This window comes from Biomphalaria glabrata, chromosome 6 (genome assembly GCF_947242115.1).
Source record: "Biomphalaria glabrata chromosome 6, xgBioGlab47.1, whole genome shotgun sequence".
Taxonomy (NCBI): domain Eukaryota; kingdom Metazoa; phylum Mollusca; class Gastropoda; family Planorbidae; genus Biomphalaria; species Biomphalaria glabrata.
Genome location: NC_074716.1, coordinates 39,279,020 through 39,296,304, shown reverse-complemented (window position 1 = coordinate 39,296,304; position 17,285 = coordinate 39,279,020). Strand labels below are relative to the sequence as shown.

The window sequence follows — 17,285 nt, the reverse complement described above, 5'->3', positions numbered from 1 at the left end:
CTAGGCACCACTTTAATGGGCTTCATGTATCGTATGGTACACACGAGGAGGCATTCTATACAAGACCCCCCCCCCCATAATAATGTGAACATGAGTTTTGTAATAATTTTCTCCTATGTTCTTACAATAACTTCTTGAGCTATTCAAAGAGACTGTGTGAACAACCTGCATAGATACATTTTTATTTGGCAAATTTGTATATTGTAAGCACTAGTAGAAGTGTTAGTTGTAGTCAAGAGATCAGCAAGCTGGTCTGATAAATCAACAAGCTGGTCTGACAAATCAACAAGCTGGTCTGATAAATCAACAAGCTGGTCTGACAAATCAACAAGCTGGTCTGATCAATCAACAAGCTGGTCTGATCAATCAACAAGCTGGTCTGATAAATCAACAAGCTGGTCTGATAAATCAACAAGCTGGTCTGATAAATCAACAAGCTGGTCTGACAAATCAACAAGCTGGTCTGACAAATCAACAAGCTGGCCTGACAAATCAACAAGCTGGTCTGATAAATCAACAAGCTGGTCTGATAAATCAACAAGCTGGTCTGATCAATCAACAAGCTGGTCTGACAAATCAACAAGCTGGTCTGACAAATCAACAAGCTGGTCTGATAAATCAACAAGCTGGTCTGATAAATCAACAAGCTGGTCTGATAAATCAACAAGCTGGTCTGACAAATCAACAAGCTGGTCTGACAAATCAACAAGCTGGTCTGACAAATCAACAAGCTGGTCTGATCAATCAACAAGCTGGTCTGATAAATCAACAAGCTGGTCTGATAAATCAACAAGCTGGTCTGATAAATCAACAAGCTGGTCTGACAAATCAACAAGCTGGTCTGACAAATCAACAAGCTGGTCTGACAAATCAACAAGCTGGTCTGATAAATCAACAAGCTGGTCTGACAAATCAACAAGCTGGTCTGATAAATCAACAAGCTGGTCTGACAAATCAACAAGCTGGTCTGACAAATCAACAAGCTGGTCTGATAAATCAACAAGCTGGTCTGATAAATCAACAGAACTATTGTGGTATACTTAAAGGTGGTGGTGTTTTTAGCTTTAAGTCATTGATACACTCTCATACAACTGATTATGCTGATGACATTGTAAACATGAAAATCATAATCACTGAGCTCATTATCCAATAAACGAAGTGCTTATCATGCTAGCTAACACTGCAGAATACTTAGGTGTACAGAATACCTAGGTGTATTGAATACTTAGGTGTTAAGGCAAATTATAACCCCAGCAGAGACTACTACTTGCTAAAATTTAGGGAAATTTAGGTATATGCAAAAAAAAATATATGCTTTATGCTTGCTAATGATAAAATATGTCCCATCAAAACAAAATAACATTGTTTAGTAGATTTAAAGTTCTATTCATAATAATACAACATTGATAGAATTTTTTTTTCCTTTTTGTTACTTCTTTTTCTTTTGTTTTTCATTTGAAATGTTGGGTAAGTTTTAAAAAGTTGAACAAAAAAAAACAAAAAACAATTCAACTGCAAATTAAAGAAACAATTAAAAAAAAAAAGAATTATTTTGTTCATTAGGCAGTCAGGAAATTCCATTTTTTTTTAATGCACAGAAGAAAAAGTGAAAAAAGAAATGAAAATGTTTTTAATATGCCAAAAATTAATCATTTATTAGTAGAAAAAAAAAAAAAGAATAACTTTTTTTTTCTTTAATATGAAAGTAAAAAAAAAAGTAACAGACTTCTTTAAAGGCACAAAATGTAACTACACTAAATATAGCCACCAAGAAAACAAAAACTGGCCAACACTCACTGGTGTACACACCTTGCCAGAACAGATATGATGACATAGAGATGCTGGTCTCTGTACACAGTAAAGAGAAGGGGGTGGGCTTTAGTGGAACATTGAGTTATAAAAAGGCTTTATTCTTACTTAGAAAAAAAAAAGTTGTTGTTTTTTAACTGTACTAGCAAAAAAAAAAAAAAAAAATTAAATAAAAAAAAAGACTCCCTGACAGCAATAATGCTTTTTATTCAAATGTATGGGAGGGGGGGAGGAAGGGGTAAATAGTTTCCATATATGTAATTTTATCTCAGAGGACTGCTCTGATTGTAAAATGTAACACAAAATAGACATTGAAATTCAGCCAGAGAAGGAAAAGCTAAATTTTTTTTTTAGTGAACTTTACATAATCAAAGTAACCCCAATATCAACAATCCATCAACAAATTATACCAGGCAGTAGTTAAAATATGGGCATTGTAAAGAGTAAACTATGGACCATAGGGCACTCATCAGCCCTAAGAAATGTTCAAATCTTACTGGACACTGAATATAAGTGTGGGTAATAAAAGTAGTTGGCCATTGAGCTAGCCAAATAAAAACTTGTTAACAAATAGCCCAGAAATGTGTGACCTACACTTGACCTGGCTTAGAGACATAATGTTCTGAAGGGAAAACTTAATTTAATTGGAAAACAGTGTTGAACAGTAATAAACACATGACAAATGAACTTGCATAAATAGCGAAATGTGTACAAGTACTTGTCAGATATTATTTGATTGAGCCTTTCCTGGTTAATGATGTTTTAGATTCTTCATCTACTAAATAAGTAACTGACTACTAGGTTTAGAAAATCCAAATGAGAAACTAGTCAAACTTTTTATGGTGCTGAAATAGGTATTTGAGAAATGTCTAGCTTGATTAAAAGATTAAGTAAGAACTCAGGTAAAGTTGGATAAATAATAAAACAAGTTAAACTGCTCAAAAAATTTTATTTCATGTACTTTAAAAGAAAAGTAATTTTTTTTTTTAGTTTTTGTTGTTGTTTTTGAGTCATTACTGTTAAAATAAATTCACAAAATTGACGAAAATTTATTTTAAAAAAAATATTTCAACTATAATTTTAGTTTTAGTCTAATTTTTTTCATACACAAAAGTTTGGTTATCTAATATTAAAAAACAACAACATATGTGTTACATTTTCAAACATTAACTTTTTCTAACTGTATTATCTTTCTCAATTATAGTTTCTATCTGGGTCAAGTTCTGCTGTAAGCCATGGACCACAACACACACACACACACAGCAATCTCCTAACTACTGCTATAAATGTTTCCCTCATCAAAGCTTTTCTGTACTGACCTTTTGAACCAATAATATGGATAAACGAGACGCTTCTGTATAATCTTTCAACCACGCCTGAAAAGGGACGTTCGGTGAGGGATGTGTTAAAAAAAAAAAAAGAACTTCACTCTTCAGGCATGCTTTCAAAGTTTTAGTAATATGATTATCTAGATGGTAGTGTGCAATTAAAGTCCTAAGAGGTCTTAAAATTAAAATATTATGGTAATAAACAAAAGTGGTGTAATGATTGTCGTCAAATGATCAATGTATAATATGGTTTAAGATGTTATAATGGCCCATGACACACAAGATAGGAAACTGATATCTGAATAGAAGATGAACCATAAAACATTTAAAAGTTATTAGTTCATATGGTTAGTAAAGCTAATGACTTGTTAAACACGACACATTTTTCACACTAACCCAGTCCATTCAGGTGGCTCAAAATGGCTAATAAGTGAGATAAGTTACAAGCCTAGGGTAGTATTTTTAATAGCACATTTAGTTTGAGATATGAAAGTGACAGATGGACAGACATATAACAAAAAATAGAGACTCTTCCCTATGAGAGCTGATTCAAAAAGAAACAAACTGAGCAAGTCTGTGAGGCAGAATGAACTGTTAGGGGAGGAGCTTCCACTTTATAATCACTAGTTGATAGACATTCTCAGCTGGCTGTTTGAAACCAAATGATTTAATATATTGATCTTCAAAGTAACTAAGGTGAAGTACACCAGTGATGTTCAGTTTGATCACCAACTGTCTAGGATCACAATGTAGTCAAGAGATCAGCAAGCTGGTCTGATCAATCAACAAGTTGGTCTGATAAATCAACTGTCTAGGATCACATTGTTAGAATGTGAAATGAAAGATGCTCAACAGAAACAGAGGAACAAAATAATTGTAGTGCTGTGGACCAACGATGTGCAATTGGTCAACAAGTCTTAAAGTGTGGAGAATATATGGTCTTGACCACTAATCTTCTAAGTATTCTGAGTAAGTCAAACAAAATAAATGTTGATTGTTGTTGTTGTTTTGTTTTTTTTAGATAATTTCCAAGATCTTTTTCATAGACACACCCACTAATTCCTGGCTATATGGGATGTGCTGTCATTAAGATGGAATTTGCCATCTCAGCAAGATGTTAAGGCTAGAGAGTAATCTTCATTTCTTAAGCTAAGTCTAAAACTTCTAAAACAACTGTGATTAAGGCCAACAAAAGTAAATACAATATGTTTAAACTAGGTACAAACAATTAGAAATAAAAAAAGGCTAAATAATTGCTCTTTTTCATTCTTTTAGAATCTTGAATACAGCACATTCTAGTGCACTGTGATGGTTAAAAAGTAACACAAATATATAAAGTGTATCAATGAGTTTTTCTAATCTGTAACAAAAGTGATCAAATAGTAATTACAAATGGTGTACTATAATCCACAGACCAGTTCCTGTTAGCACAAAGAATATATTTGTATTTGCTCTGTTGTGTACACAATTTCAAACCCAGTTGTATAAACATTTCAAACCCAGTTAGTGTTTAAGGGGAAAAAGTTAAACTATCAATGCATATGCAAAAAATGTAAAGATAAGTCCAAAGATTTAAAAAGAGTGTACTTTGCCATTTCACTATGATGACATATAATCTACATTGTTATATTGACTTGTGACACAAACAAAACCATTATCTGCTATAGGTTCTCTTTTGGCAGTCTGAACCTTTTTATTGGAGTCACAGATGAATATGTTGCAGCCTATGTAAGACTTCTTCAGTAGTCTCTTTTAGAAGCCAGCTGATCTTTAAAGAACTTCTTATTCCCTAACACAACATGGTCAATAACTCTTAGTGAGTCCTGTCCCTTACATCTTGGATTAGTGCAATACAAATCTTCCTAGTTGACTCTTTCTTTACCCAAAACTTTTTTTAGAAAGCACTTCATCATCTCTACAGTTTTCCAGTTGAGAATTCTGTTACTGATAGCAGGGCAATGCAACATTAACATAAGTCACATGATGACACTATGATGATGGCCATGCTGATAGACACAATGTTTACGACATAATGTGATAATCTCTGTTCGTAACTCCATGACAGGAGAGGAACATCATTTCTAATTCTGACAGAATGTTGTTTATTTTATTGTCAAGTCAAAGAACTCTAATTTGTGGCACATGGACTGCAAGATTTGTTTTGAATTCTGGCTATTTAAATAGAAAACTTGTTGAAAATTTACATCAGGCCTAAAGTCAATGTAAAAATCAAAAACTTATTAAGTGTTGTGAATATACAAAATTAGAAAGAACTGGTGTAAGAAACACAAAAGTCACAAGAAAATGTCATAAGCTCAAAAAAAAATGACCGTCTGAATGCTCAAAAGTAAAAAAGCTCTAAAGAAAAAAATTGTGCTTTAACTCCATCACCAATGAAGTGCTAAATATAAATTACATGGGATAACTTTGAACTATTATTTTATTGATTTTTGATAAGTGAAAATGTAACTAGCTTCCTTTTCAGAGTAAAAAAAATAAAAAGCAAAGTAAGAAGAGAAAAATGACATTTGCAAAAAGAGAAGAGCTTGAACTGACCCCAGAAGACAATGGCTTTAAGTGTCAATGGAAAAATTGCTTGGTCCATTCACAAAGAATAGAACACTCTTCCCACTCTGACTTTACATTCTTCATTATTTTTTATTGACACTTAGTCCTTTTGGTTAAGTTTTAAATGTCAAGTACGTCATTTTTTTAAATGTTGATAATTAATTTGTTATCTCTACAGATTTCATGTTTTTTAATTCTACTTTTACACTAGTTATGAGATTATTTGTAGAAGGTTTGTTGTCTCAGCCTTTGTGAACAGTTTGTACACTCTAAATGTGTCTACTCACTCTTTGTTGTATATCCACTAGTTCAATGACCCGTATAGGTCCATCCACACTCACTCTCACAGAAACACATCCTGATCCAGGACGCAGCTTCTGCCTAGAGATGAGTGTATGGTTGAAGATGACAGGTGATGGATAAAATGACTTCTGATCAGGAAGTGGACCAAAAATGGCCAGGGCTCCTGAATACAAAAAAAGGAAGAAAGGAGACATTTTTTTATGTTTCAAATACTTTCAAGAAGGAATTTAAATAGGCACTTCTAAACAAATAGTTGCAACTTGTTTAAATTTCAAAATAATGGAAAAAAAATTTTTCTAGAAACACTTGCAAACATGTTTTAGCTTTACTAGTTTAAAGAAAAAAAAATTTTGAATATATATTTTGTTAATTTGTACAAAACAATTAATCAATCACTGTTAAAACTCAATGGGCTTCTTCCACAAAAGCCTTTGTTTTTGTTGAACTCAGTTATAATTTACAAACAATTTACACATAATATATTCTTCAAATGTTTGATACATAAAAGACATGTATTAGTAAATAACACTACTATCTGTAAAATGCAAGACAAAATGTACACATGTCATACAACAGCCTTGAGTTCAAGTACATAATCTACCCCCAACCAATAGAGAGACAATGTTTACAATGTGCTGGTACTTACCATCCTGCAATCCTTTATCCCCACCAATAGCTTGAACACACATGTTGGCAACTAAACACATGAGATGACCATCCTGTGAGCAGAAGAAAGTAAATCATTTTTTTAGGATATATTTTTTTTCTGATGGTAGATCTAGCCCCGTGGGATAATGAGCTTTATTTATTTATTCTGTTTTAAATACACTTAAAATAAAACATTTTTATTTCATTGCAGAAAATTTCTACATCTAGTCTACTTCTAGATTTATGTGACTTTCCATTTTGTCCACAGTCGATGAGCTTTCATTTTCAATATTTGTAATCCATTTTTTTTAAATATATAATTGCGTAATACAAAAGAGTATGCATTTCCTTTTTAAAAAAAAACAAGTTATTCAATTTTGTTTTATTACATTTTTTAAATTTATTTTTTCTTCTGATGGTAGTGCCTTGGGATAATAAGCTTAGTCCAAGTTTTAATAAGTAAAAACTTCAAATTGAAGATTATTACATTTTAGCCCAAACCTCCGGCAGGACATCGAGAGATAGCAGTGGACAAGGTCGGAACCCAGGAGTATTGATATGACAACCCAGAGCACATACCAGATGACCAGGCAGTTTTATTTCTATCATCATAAAGCACTACCAATGGGGAAAAGGGAATAATTCCACCTGTATGTGGAACTTCATAGAGAAAGATTTTAACATAACCCTTCAGAAAGTCATTGTAAAGTACAGTAACATTTCTCTAGACTCAGTAAGTCTCTTGTAATAATTGTGTAGAGTTATACACCTATAACTGGCCAAATTTATATAAGGTCCCTTTTTTAAATCTAAGTGAATATAGACATTTTGATGTCACCTCCAGCATGATTCCAAACCAAGACCTTTATGTCACAGCCACAAATACATTCTACAACTCATACCATCACATACAATGTCATTTTATTACCTCAGTGAACCGCCATGTCTGGGTGGTTTTCCTTCTAGCGTCTGGTTTCTTCAGTACAAGGGGAGCAGGGTTATCTAGTCTGGGAGCCATGTCTGCAATGTCAAGGACAAGACCAGGCTCACTGTTACTTTTGGGGTTGCGTGGATCACGTGGAGCTGTTGAACCTTCATGCTCAAGCATCCCTGATCCAGTCATCCTCCACAACTGACTACGTTTACTGTTCTCCTAAAAACAAAATCAACTTGTTAACAATCAGATGAACAAGACAAAGCTAAATACAGTTGCTGAAATGTTGAACGGCTATTGAACCCTATTACACCACAAGATCCATAAAAAATGGTTGGCTCCATTTTGTCAAAGCCACCACTGAAAAATAGTAACATTCATAATTGGTCAGAATGTAAAATTTGTTTTGGTCAGTATTGTAAAAGTTGTTTTGGTCAGTATTGTAACAATTTTTTTGGTCAGTATTGTAAAATTTGTTTTAGTCAGTATTGTAAAATTTGTTTTAGTCAGTATTGTAAAATTTGTTTTGGTCAGTATTGTAAAATGTGTTTGTTCATTACTTCATGCTGGTTTTCAAGTAAGAACAGTATTACATGTTGTTAGGTTTCTAGTGTAAATCAAGATGCTGGAAGAAAACATGGAGTAATCAAAGTACATTTTCATTTATTGGGTTTGATAAAACAATATTATCTTATGATAAGTATACTTTGATTTAGAATCATTATTTTTGCATTTCACATTAAAAACAAACTAAAACTCTTCTTATACTCTCTTTATGAAAGGACAAGCAACTGTTCTTTGAAAATAGACATTTATTATCACAGTTAAACAAAAGAAAACTTACTTTTTTTCTGAACACCACATTTGGACTATGCTCACAGTCCAGCACAAGTTCTGAGGACTCTTTGGGCCAGCCCCTGGTCAGAGAATTTAACACAGGTATACATCTAACATGTTTTTGTTTATATCCATACCTTAAACTGAAATTCTAAAGTCAGGAACATGATCAGCAAAATACATGTTCTCTATTCACTGATACAAATATTTAGAATCTATTTGCAATGATCTGCACTTTGTACCTGTCAAATGTGGCTGTGGCTACTATGTAAATGAAGTTTTCATAGTGGAGTTGTTCACCTTCCTCCAGTTTGTCTAGGCTATAATTAGCTGAAGTACCTCCCATGATTCCAAGTGTTAGTTGGAGAGGACGAATAGTTGGCTCATCCCAGGCATAAGGACCTTAAACATTATCAACAGAGTAAATATAGTGTAACTAACTACATTGCCAAATGTTTTACTAACACTTGCTAATTATTTATTTGTAACTTCAGTGAGTAAAAAAAACAAAAAAACAAGTAAACGTTGATGGTAATAAAAGTATGAAAATAAAAGAAATAAAAATACATAAAATGCAAGCTTACAAGAGGAATAAGGCTTAATAAAAGATTTCAATCTATCATCTGATGTATTGGTTTGGTAAAAAAGAACAGGAATCTGGAGACAAAAAAAAAAAGAAATAAAAAGGTCAAAGTTGTATGCAACACAAGAAAAACTAAATAAAGAAATGTTCAATATAACTAGCTAAGCAAGTGTATTTTCAAGATAACAAAAAATACAATACATAAGTGACTACTCTGTATTGTACTCAAAGAGAGACAATAAGATTATGCTCACATCACAGAAGTTGTCAATGCGAAAGGGGGGAGGCATCACATCAGCATCAGCAAACACTATGAAATATGTTGGCCCCTGTTGCACCACCTCCACTTTCAACAAGTGACATTGGCCATTAGGGTCTCTGTGGAGAAGATGCAGATTTTTCAGCTCTGTAATACCAATTCTAAATAAGATGACTGTCACCACCACAGAGTTGGTGCCATACAGTAGATAGCCTATTTTGATATTATGAGCGTAATTCAGAACTCATGGTTTCTAAAGGTGAACACTTTCAACCCTGAGCTAAGCAGTTACTTGATAGTCAGTAAGGGGCAGTCAGTAAAAGGCAGTCACTTGAGAAAGTTATTGTAAGCAGTTGCTATAGACTTATTATAAAGCAGTTGAGATTTGTACAAGTCAATAAGTTATTACTATATTTATCAAGTGGTTCTATAAAGGATTATTACTAATTATTCTTGGATTGTGTATCATATTTCTTATGTGGTGTTATTATTGTATATATTAAACATATTATTTGTGTCTGCTACATCAAGAGTTATTTCCTCATTTATGATCATCCTGATACTGCCTACAATATATTTCATTATAATATGAACCCAATGTCACCCATGACTATCTAAAATAACCTGGTGTCAATGACTCTAGAATTAGTACTAGTAGCCAAGGTAAAAGCACTGAGACAAAAACACACATGTCAAATTTGACATACTTTAGCTGATTGACACATTTCTGTTAGAAGAGGATCAAAGAGCACTATAAAAGAGGGAAAAAAAACTATTTAGGAAAAAACTATTTAAGAGTATCTACTAAAGGGGAAAAAAAAGGTGTGTTAGTTGAAAATATGTTCCAATAACACGAATGATGAATTCTAGAGATACATTTTAAAAAAAATACATAATTTCAAAAGTACAGGCAAGAACACTAAGAGGACCAGAAGTAGCAGAGTACAGATTGGAACCAGAACAAATGTTCAACCTTATCTTTTGAGTTCAGATAATCATTGAATGAACTGTTACAATTTTCAGTTTCTACATTATTGAGTTATCAGTTATTAAATCATTTTGTATCTCAAGACAACAAACTAATAAAACAAAATGGTGAGAATGGACTAAAAAAAAAAGATTTAATCTCCATTATTGTAAGTAACAAATCAACAAGTAAGTCAAACCTCATGTTAATATGGAAGGAATTGATCTTGTCAATGTAAAAACCACCTGACCATTTGCAGCCTTTAATGTCCAATAGCTTCACACAGAGCAACTGGTCAAGGTCAACTCTTGGCCAATGGAATGAAAGGGAACATTTAGGGACAGCTGTCAAATATGTTTGCTCAGAGTTCTGAAAGAAATGAAAAACAGTTTTATGTTAACCAATCTCAACTTCAGCAAATGAATTAAACCTACAGCTCAGTTGCCTGTATTAATACAGTCATCTTCAATAATAGACATATCAAAGCCAACATATTTTTTTTTTTATTAAATTTCCCATACTGCCATTTCATGACAAATATTCAAGTTATCACAAGTAGTAGATATGCTAGCAATATATTTACATCAAATCCTCTGGAGACTTAATTTGAACTCTGGAAGTCTACAGATCAAAAATATAACTGAAAATATGACAAGAGTTGATTTCTTGTTTTGGTCAATCTCAAAATTTTCAATACAATTACCGCTAAGAAGAAAAAAATGAAACTAAGTCTTTAATTCTACACCTATTTTTTTAAATGAGCTTCATGCAACAGCAATAAACATTTTTTAAAGAGCTTGCAGCTTTAGAAATCTGATATAGAATCATTTGGTACTTAATAGCATGAAAAAACTAAGTTTACCTCATTTTTGGTCATGAACTGTTGAGCAATCGCCAGCTTGAATCTAGACTGATTATCTAGGAAAAACTGTGGGGCAAAGGTCACAATAGTAGTGCCTCTATACTGAGGGCCTCCTGATGTTATCTGAACACCTATATTGTACACCCTGGCAAAATAATATATTTAGCTTTATGATAGTGTGACCAAATATTTTTAAAGATTATATAGATTTCTAAGCTAGATTTAAAATAAAATTAAAAACAAAATTTTGACCTAAAAATGTTATAATGTAAGTAACAATCAGTAAATAAACAAGTAAGTCAAACCCATTGTAATAAAAGCAAATTTGTGAAATATTCTTCAATACAAAAACATCCATTCTTTTTAATTCCTTGAATTAGTAAACAAGAAAAACAACAACAAAAAAATGTTTTTAAAAAGACAATACCTCCCTTCATACATCTTATACAGCAATTATTTTGATCTTAATAACTAATGAATGCTAGATATAAAAAAGAAGGAACACACACACACAGTCCTGGTTAAGCAAATGTATAAATCTACTAGACTTTATAGTATTCTAATGATAGGGCTTTAGATCTATACAGTGGGCAAAATGTTCCTGAACATTATTAAACTTAGTATCATCTGCCCTATAGATTGCAAAGGTCTGAAAGGGGAACTTTAATGACTACAATTAATAGGGCCAACATGGGGAAATACCCCAAAATACCCACTTATCAAGATAAGTATTTTCCAGTCTTCTAGCCCAATTTTAATTTTTCTTTTTTAAATTTGAAAGCATAAGGGTCAAACTAGAGTTTTCCCAATGTGGTTAGTAATAATTTTGAAAATCACTACAGCCATTTATGAGAAACATTTTCAGCTATGAGGTTCCAGGTTTTACCTACTCTAAATCTGTGACTTAATAAAGGTTTTGAAAAAAAAAAAGTAGCCCATGAGTTAGATTAGTAAGATAAATTTAGTACAGACTAAACAATCCTGAAAAAAAAACATGATCTAATTTTTGTTTCTATTTTAACAAAAGAGGATAAGTTTCAAAACGTAAGTGAGAAAAAAAAACATCTAGCTTATAAATAAAAAGAAAATATTAAAAGTAATTAGTACAAATATTTTCACTGACAATTAATATAATATTCAGTTGTTGTTGTTTTGTTTACCATTAAATTATTTCTATGTTTTAAAAACAATGTGATACTTCACAAGAAAAAATCTTAGCTTATACAATTAGAAGGTCCAAATAAAACTCCAGGCAATCAATATAGACAAAATATTTTCAGAAATCAGTTTTTAAGCAAAATCCATTAAAATATAATTTTTTAACAAAAGTAAATTTACAAAATTAAAATGTTAATGAACTTTCAAATACTACAACTAGGATACAAAAACTAATGTGCTTTTTCTAAAAAAAAAAATTGTTTTAAATTAATAACCAAAAAAACCCACGTTTATTACCCCATCATTACACCATTACCCTCAAGGATTGGGATCCAACATGCTACCAGCACATGTATGTGAATAAATTCTCATTGAGACTTACAATACACTGCTCTGATCTGATTTAGTCATTAAAGTCTTGCCCATTTTGTATTGGCACATTACTAACCAATCAGGCTTGTTTCCTTCACGAATGACGTGCAGGGCTCTCTTGAAAGTATTGCCCTCCAAAGAAAATCTGTGACACCTGGAACACAGAACAGCAACGTTTATTTGTTACTTTAAAAAGTGAACTTTAAAGTTGTTGTTTTTTTTTAAATGCATTACAGAATAATGTTTTTAAATTTCATTTTAAGCCTATCAGACCATAAAACCTGTTTTCTATGCTTGAGAGTTACATTTCTCTTACCAATCAAGCTCTCACTGTCATATTCAAATGATGTAAAAACATTATTTGTAATAAAATTCTGATCATACGTCTAAATCTACCAAAATAGGCTTATTTGCTATGACTTAACAACATGTGGTTTGATTTTGATTGGTTGGTGATTATTAGATCAGACACATTTTTCATGTAAAAGGAAAGAACTGAAAATAGGTCAAGCCACTAAGTGCAATTTTGAATTTACAGAAGAATCAGTACATTGGTCTGGAGATGGTGGTGTTCTTTTGTATTGAAATAGTGAGTACAAAAAAGGGTATGTCTTTAATGCAAGTTTTAGTCTAGTAATGAAATATTTTAGAGCATAAATGAAAGGTCTGTATACAAACTTATGTAAGACTCATGTTTAATATTGCAAAAAGACAAAACAGCAATTTATTTCAGAAATGGTGAGATATATCATGCAGACATAAGGTAAGAGTTTATAAGAAGTAAAAATATTTTTTTTATCAGAATGGGCTCATTTAGTTTAATTAGGATGAGGAATTCATATCTTACCACTGTGGTTTAGAATTCTTTCCATGGTACGAGGTCCCTACTCTCATCTGGCATCTGTAAATATAAAATGTATGTAGAAACATTCATTACAACAGTAGCTTCTTTTATGATCAGAGTTCAGAATTGCTGGGGTCTGCCACTTAATATTCCTTACAGATTCCATAAGGAAAGTCGAACTCTACTTTTCAAGTCACAAAAAAATGAGTGATGTTTACCTCAATTAGGGTCGAGCTTGCACCCTATTATTATTATTATGACCATTGACCGGCAGAAAGGATTTTACCCAGAGGCTAAGAATGAGAGATGTCCAAAGGTTCCCCATCAACTAGATGGTCATTTAATCACATCCGTTGACATGACTCCTTGAGCCAAATCCCAGGCTGGAGGCCAACCCCACAAGGGGTTCCTATGTTTACCTATAATGTACCGCCACTAGCTGTGATAGGGCTGTTGAGGAATGACATGGTGGATGGGACGGATTAGCAGCCTTTCTTTCAACCTCTCCATATGCAATGCTTGTTCACTAGAACATGCTGTGGAGGCCCACTGGAGGCAGTGTTCTATCACCCAGTTAACCTGTCTATCTCCCCTAACAGGGGTGCCATGAAGAGGCCTGGAATATACAACCCACTTATGTTTACCAGACTTTGTCACTGATGTCAGGATGATAATTTATCAACTTTCTAGTCTAAGTCTTGATATTCCATTTAGTAGTTTTACTAAACCATCTAAATACCATAACTTAAAATTACATTAATAAATACTTTCTAAAAACCCAACATTGCTCTAACAAGCTCTTTTTATTGGACATTAAAATTGTAATAGAACCAAACTTACAAATTCAATTCATTCTTTTCCACAAAGCTAAATAGTAGAGGCATGACATTCCTAGCTTCTTCATGTTCTTCAAATTGTCCTGCAGCAGTTGTTGAAGCACCATCTTGTCTGAACACCAGGGGCAGCCCCGACTTGTTGATCAGCCAGTATTGGGCAGAAATAGTCAACTAGGAAAATTTGATGTTATCATGATATAAATATAGGATTGCAAAAAAACTTCTTTTAAAATTATGAATATATTGAAAATGTATAGAAATGTCTTCATACATGTGACAGTTGCTCAGTGAATGTTACTGAAGGTGGGAAAGACACTGGTTTATGTATGTTTTAACAATATAAAAACTAAGAGAAACTCTGGTAATTATTCTTAGATATTTTCTATACATAACATTACAACAATAGCATATAATATCAACATAAAGCTTCCAACAAAGTATTATGCATTTAAAAATATATTTTGTAAAAATATTTCTTTCCAATATATTGGTAATATGGATAAAAAAAAATTATATTTACACATTTTTGTATGTATCAACTTTAATTTCATTCTTACCAAGATGGAGCCTCCTTTCACCAGCTTAATCCTAACTACTAGTTTCAGCAAGCGGTCTTTACTGTCATAGAGTCGAAGATGGCCTTTAGCAGTTGTTGTGTTGGGAGGTATGGTGATCTCTTTACACTTAGAGAAATATTCTAAGTGAATACCAAGTTCAAAGGCTTGAGAAACATCAACCTGAGTAAGAATTATTTTTGGTATGGTAGAATTAATAGAAATATCTGAACTGTAATGAATCAGCACATCAGCATAATTTATATACTATTTTCTAGCTATTTATAAAAATTAAAAATAAAATAACCTTCACAAAATCTTCAAATTATTTGGACAATGCTTTTATTTTACTTTGGAATTTAGAAAAATATAAACTGACAATTTTTTTAATGCCTAATTTTTTTAAAATCAAAATTCCTTCATTTAAAAAAAATTAACTGCCATTTTGACATTTTGTCTGCAAAGAAATTTCTACCAGTGAATTCATCCTCTATGATTTTAGCAGACATCAAAAGACAAATATAATGGTTCCCATAAATAAACAAAAGCCTTAAGTTTATGTAAGCTAAACTAGCTAAATTACTATTTTAGTTAAATCCTATGTTACTCACTCCGTGTAAAGCAGCAGTTTTGCCAGCTTTGAGATTCCCTGAGACATCCATCCCTTTGAAATAATAGTGAAGCTCTATGGGCAGACGGTTACATATACTCAAGGGAGGTAACAACGTCAGTATGTGCCCAGGAAGAGTTGGGTGTATGTACCCATGGCTGAGGGGCTGAGACGTTGACCCAATCATGAGATTCTCTTCATCTGGGTACTTCTGGCGGGTTACACAGACAAAGAACCTAACAGAACAACATCACAGAAATCATAATCAAACTGAATTTGGTTTAGTTACATCTATTATAAATGTGTAACATGTATGTCAAGAAATAATTTTAATTGTGAATGTCTTAACACCCATGAAGACTGAGCTAAGAGAGACATATTGAGGATGTAGCACTACATGAAGTTGATTTTCTTTTCTTTCCTTTAAATACAGACATTTTTTTCCCTAGATTTATAATTTCAAATACTTCAGTTAAACCATGATGATTAATGAAAAAAATGAGTCTAAAATCCTAGTTCAAACATTGACTACAGTATAAATAAAGAGACAGGGTTGAAATGGTAGAGTGCTTTGAGAGTTAGTGTAGCCCATTAGATTTGATCTGAAACCCAGTTTGTTGCATTCAAGACATATATTGAAGAAATAGAAGTAGTTTGTTAATCTGCAAAGTAGCTAAGCTACACATGTCTCTTTAAGAAGCCAACTGATGCCCAAGTTGCACCTAAAACATCTCATACAATGGTCTAGGGCACATATTTCAGACAAAGAAAACCTTGCCAAAGAGTGGCACAGGCAGAAACTGGGTTTAACTTTGGACCCAAAGACAATGTTTTATTATTATGATGATGATTAAACAGCTAAGCTAGAAATAAACTGTTTCATTGGCCTCAAAGACCAGATAAGCCTTGATGTGAATCATTTACGTAACTCATAATTTAATTGAGACTCAACAATTGTATCTGTATTTGTTAATAGACACTTAAGTACATGTTTAGATATAAGCAGGCTAATAATTTATAATGTCAAATGATTTATCAAATAATTTATAAATTTAAAAAATGTAAATGTAATTTGATAATGTTTTTCTTCAGAATAATTATTTTCAATTGATAATTGTTTAAAATGCAATATACAAAAGCAACAAGTACACAATCAGTACTAGCAACTTCTTTAGACAAGAGTTAATAAACTATTACAATTTACCTGTATTCTCCATTTTTCTGACCAAATGCTTCACAAGTCCTAATCCCATCAGGTTTGTCCCCTGCAACCTTCACATGCTGCCAATCTAGTGGCTTTTTACAGAAGTGTACTGACCAATCAGTAGGCCTTGCTCTGATTCTCATGTTGATGCAGTACAAGGGTATAGGCAAGGCTGTATTCTCTGGGACTGTCATTGAGCAGTAATGACCTGACCAAAAGATAGTGTGAACAGCTTTGAATATCTGGAAGTGATTAATTCAGACCAAAACCCCAAAACAAAGCCCAGGCTAAAGCAGCACTCACAACACTCAAGACTGATGAACTAAAAAACTTGGCCTTGAACATGAAAATATCAACATTACTATAAGCCTGCAAATCATGGAATTTAAGAGGGTTTTTTTTTTTTGGAGGGGGGGGGGGGGTTAGAATGGGGGTTGTATGGAAATGGTATAATTTTTTACTTGACCAAAACGTCAATATGACCACACAGACTTTCAATGAAATTCCTGCTTGGTACAAGAAGAAAAAAGGCACCCAACAAACTCAATACAAGTACACTGAAGTGTTATTAAGCTTGGTGAAACTATGGATGCATGACATATTTATATA

At 32.6% G+C, this 17,285-nt stretch overlaps 1 protein-coding gene across 8 annotated transcripts in view; it reads right to left on the bottom strand.

Moving 5' to 3' along the window:
* LOC106056458 (intermembrane lipid transfer protein VPS13D-like) overlaps positions 1-17,285 on the bottom strand; it is a 75,351-nt gene that overhangs the window by 13,415 nt on the left and 44,651 nt on the right. For 2 of the 8 annotated variants that reach the window (XM_056031567.1, XM_056031568.1), the window contains exons 57-73: positions 16,677-16,884; positions 15,474-15,708; positions 14,866-15,045; positions 14,313-14,479; positions 13,476-13,529; positions 12,639-12,782; positions 11,099-11,243; positions 10,436-10,605; positions 9,265-9,388; positions 9,012-9,084; positions 8,670-8,829; positions 8,435-8,507; positions 7,585-7,809; positions 6,655-6,727; positions 5,993-6,171; positions 3,129-3,185; positions 1,798-1,848 (exon numbers count right to left, since the gene is read on the bottom strand). In XM_056031567.1, the coding sequence (XP_055887542.1) occupies positions 1,798-1,848; positions 3,129-3,185; positions 5,993-6,171; positions 6,655-6,727; positions 7,585-7,809; positions 8,435-8,507; positions 8,670-8,829; positions 9,012-9,084; positions 9,265-9,388; positions 10,436-10,605; positions 11,099-11,243; positions 12,639-12,782; positions 13,476-13,529; positions 14,313-14,479; positions 14,866-15,045; positions 15,474-15,708; positions 16,677-16,884 (2,318 nt within the window). The remainder of the gene's footprint in view (positions 1-1,797; positions 1,849-3,128; positions 3,186-5,992; positions 6,172-6,654; positions 6,728-7,584; positions 7,810-8,434; positions 8,508-8,669; positions 8,830-9,011; positions 9,085-9,264; positions 9,389-10,435; positions 10,606-11,098; positions 11,244-12,638; positions 12,783-13,475; positions 13,530-14,312; positions 14,480-14,865; positions 15,046-15,473; positions 15,709-16,676; positions 16,885-17,285) is intronic. The other 6 variants (XM_056031569.1, XM_056031572.1, XM_056031570.1 and 3 more) reach the window with 6 other exon arrangements.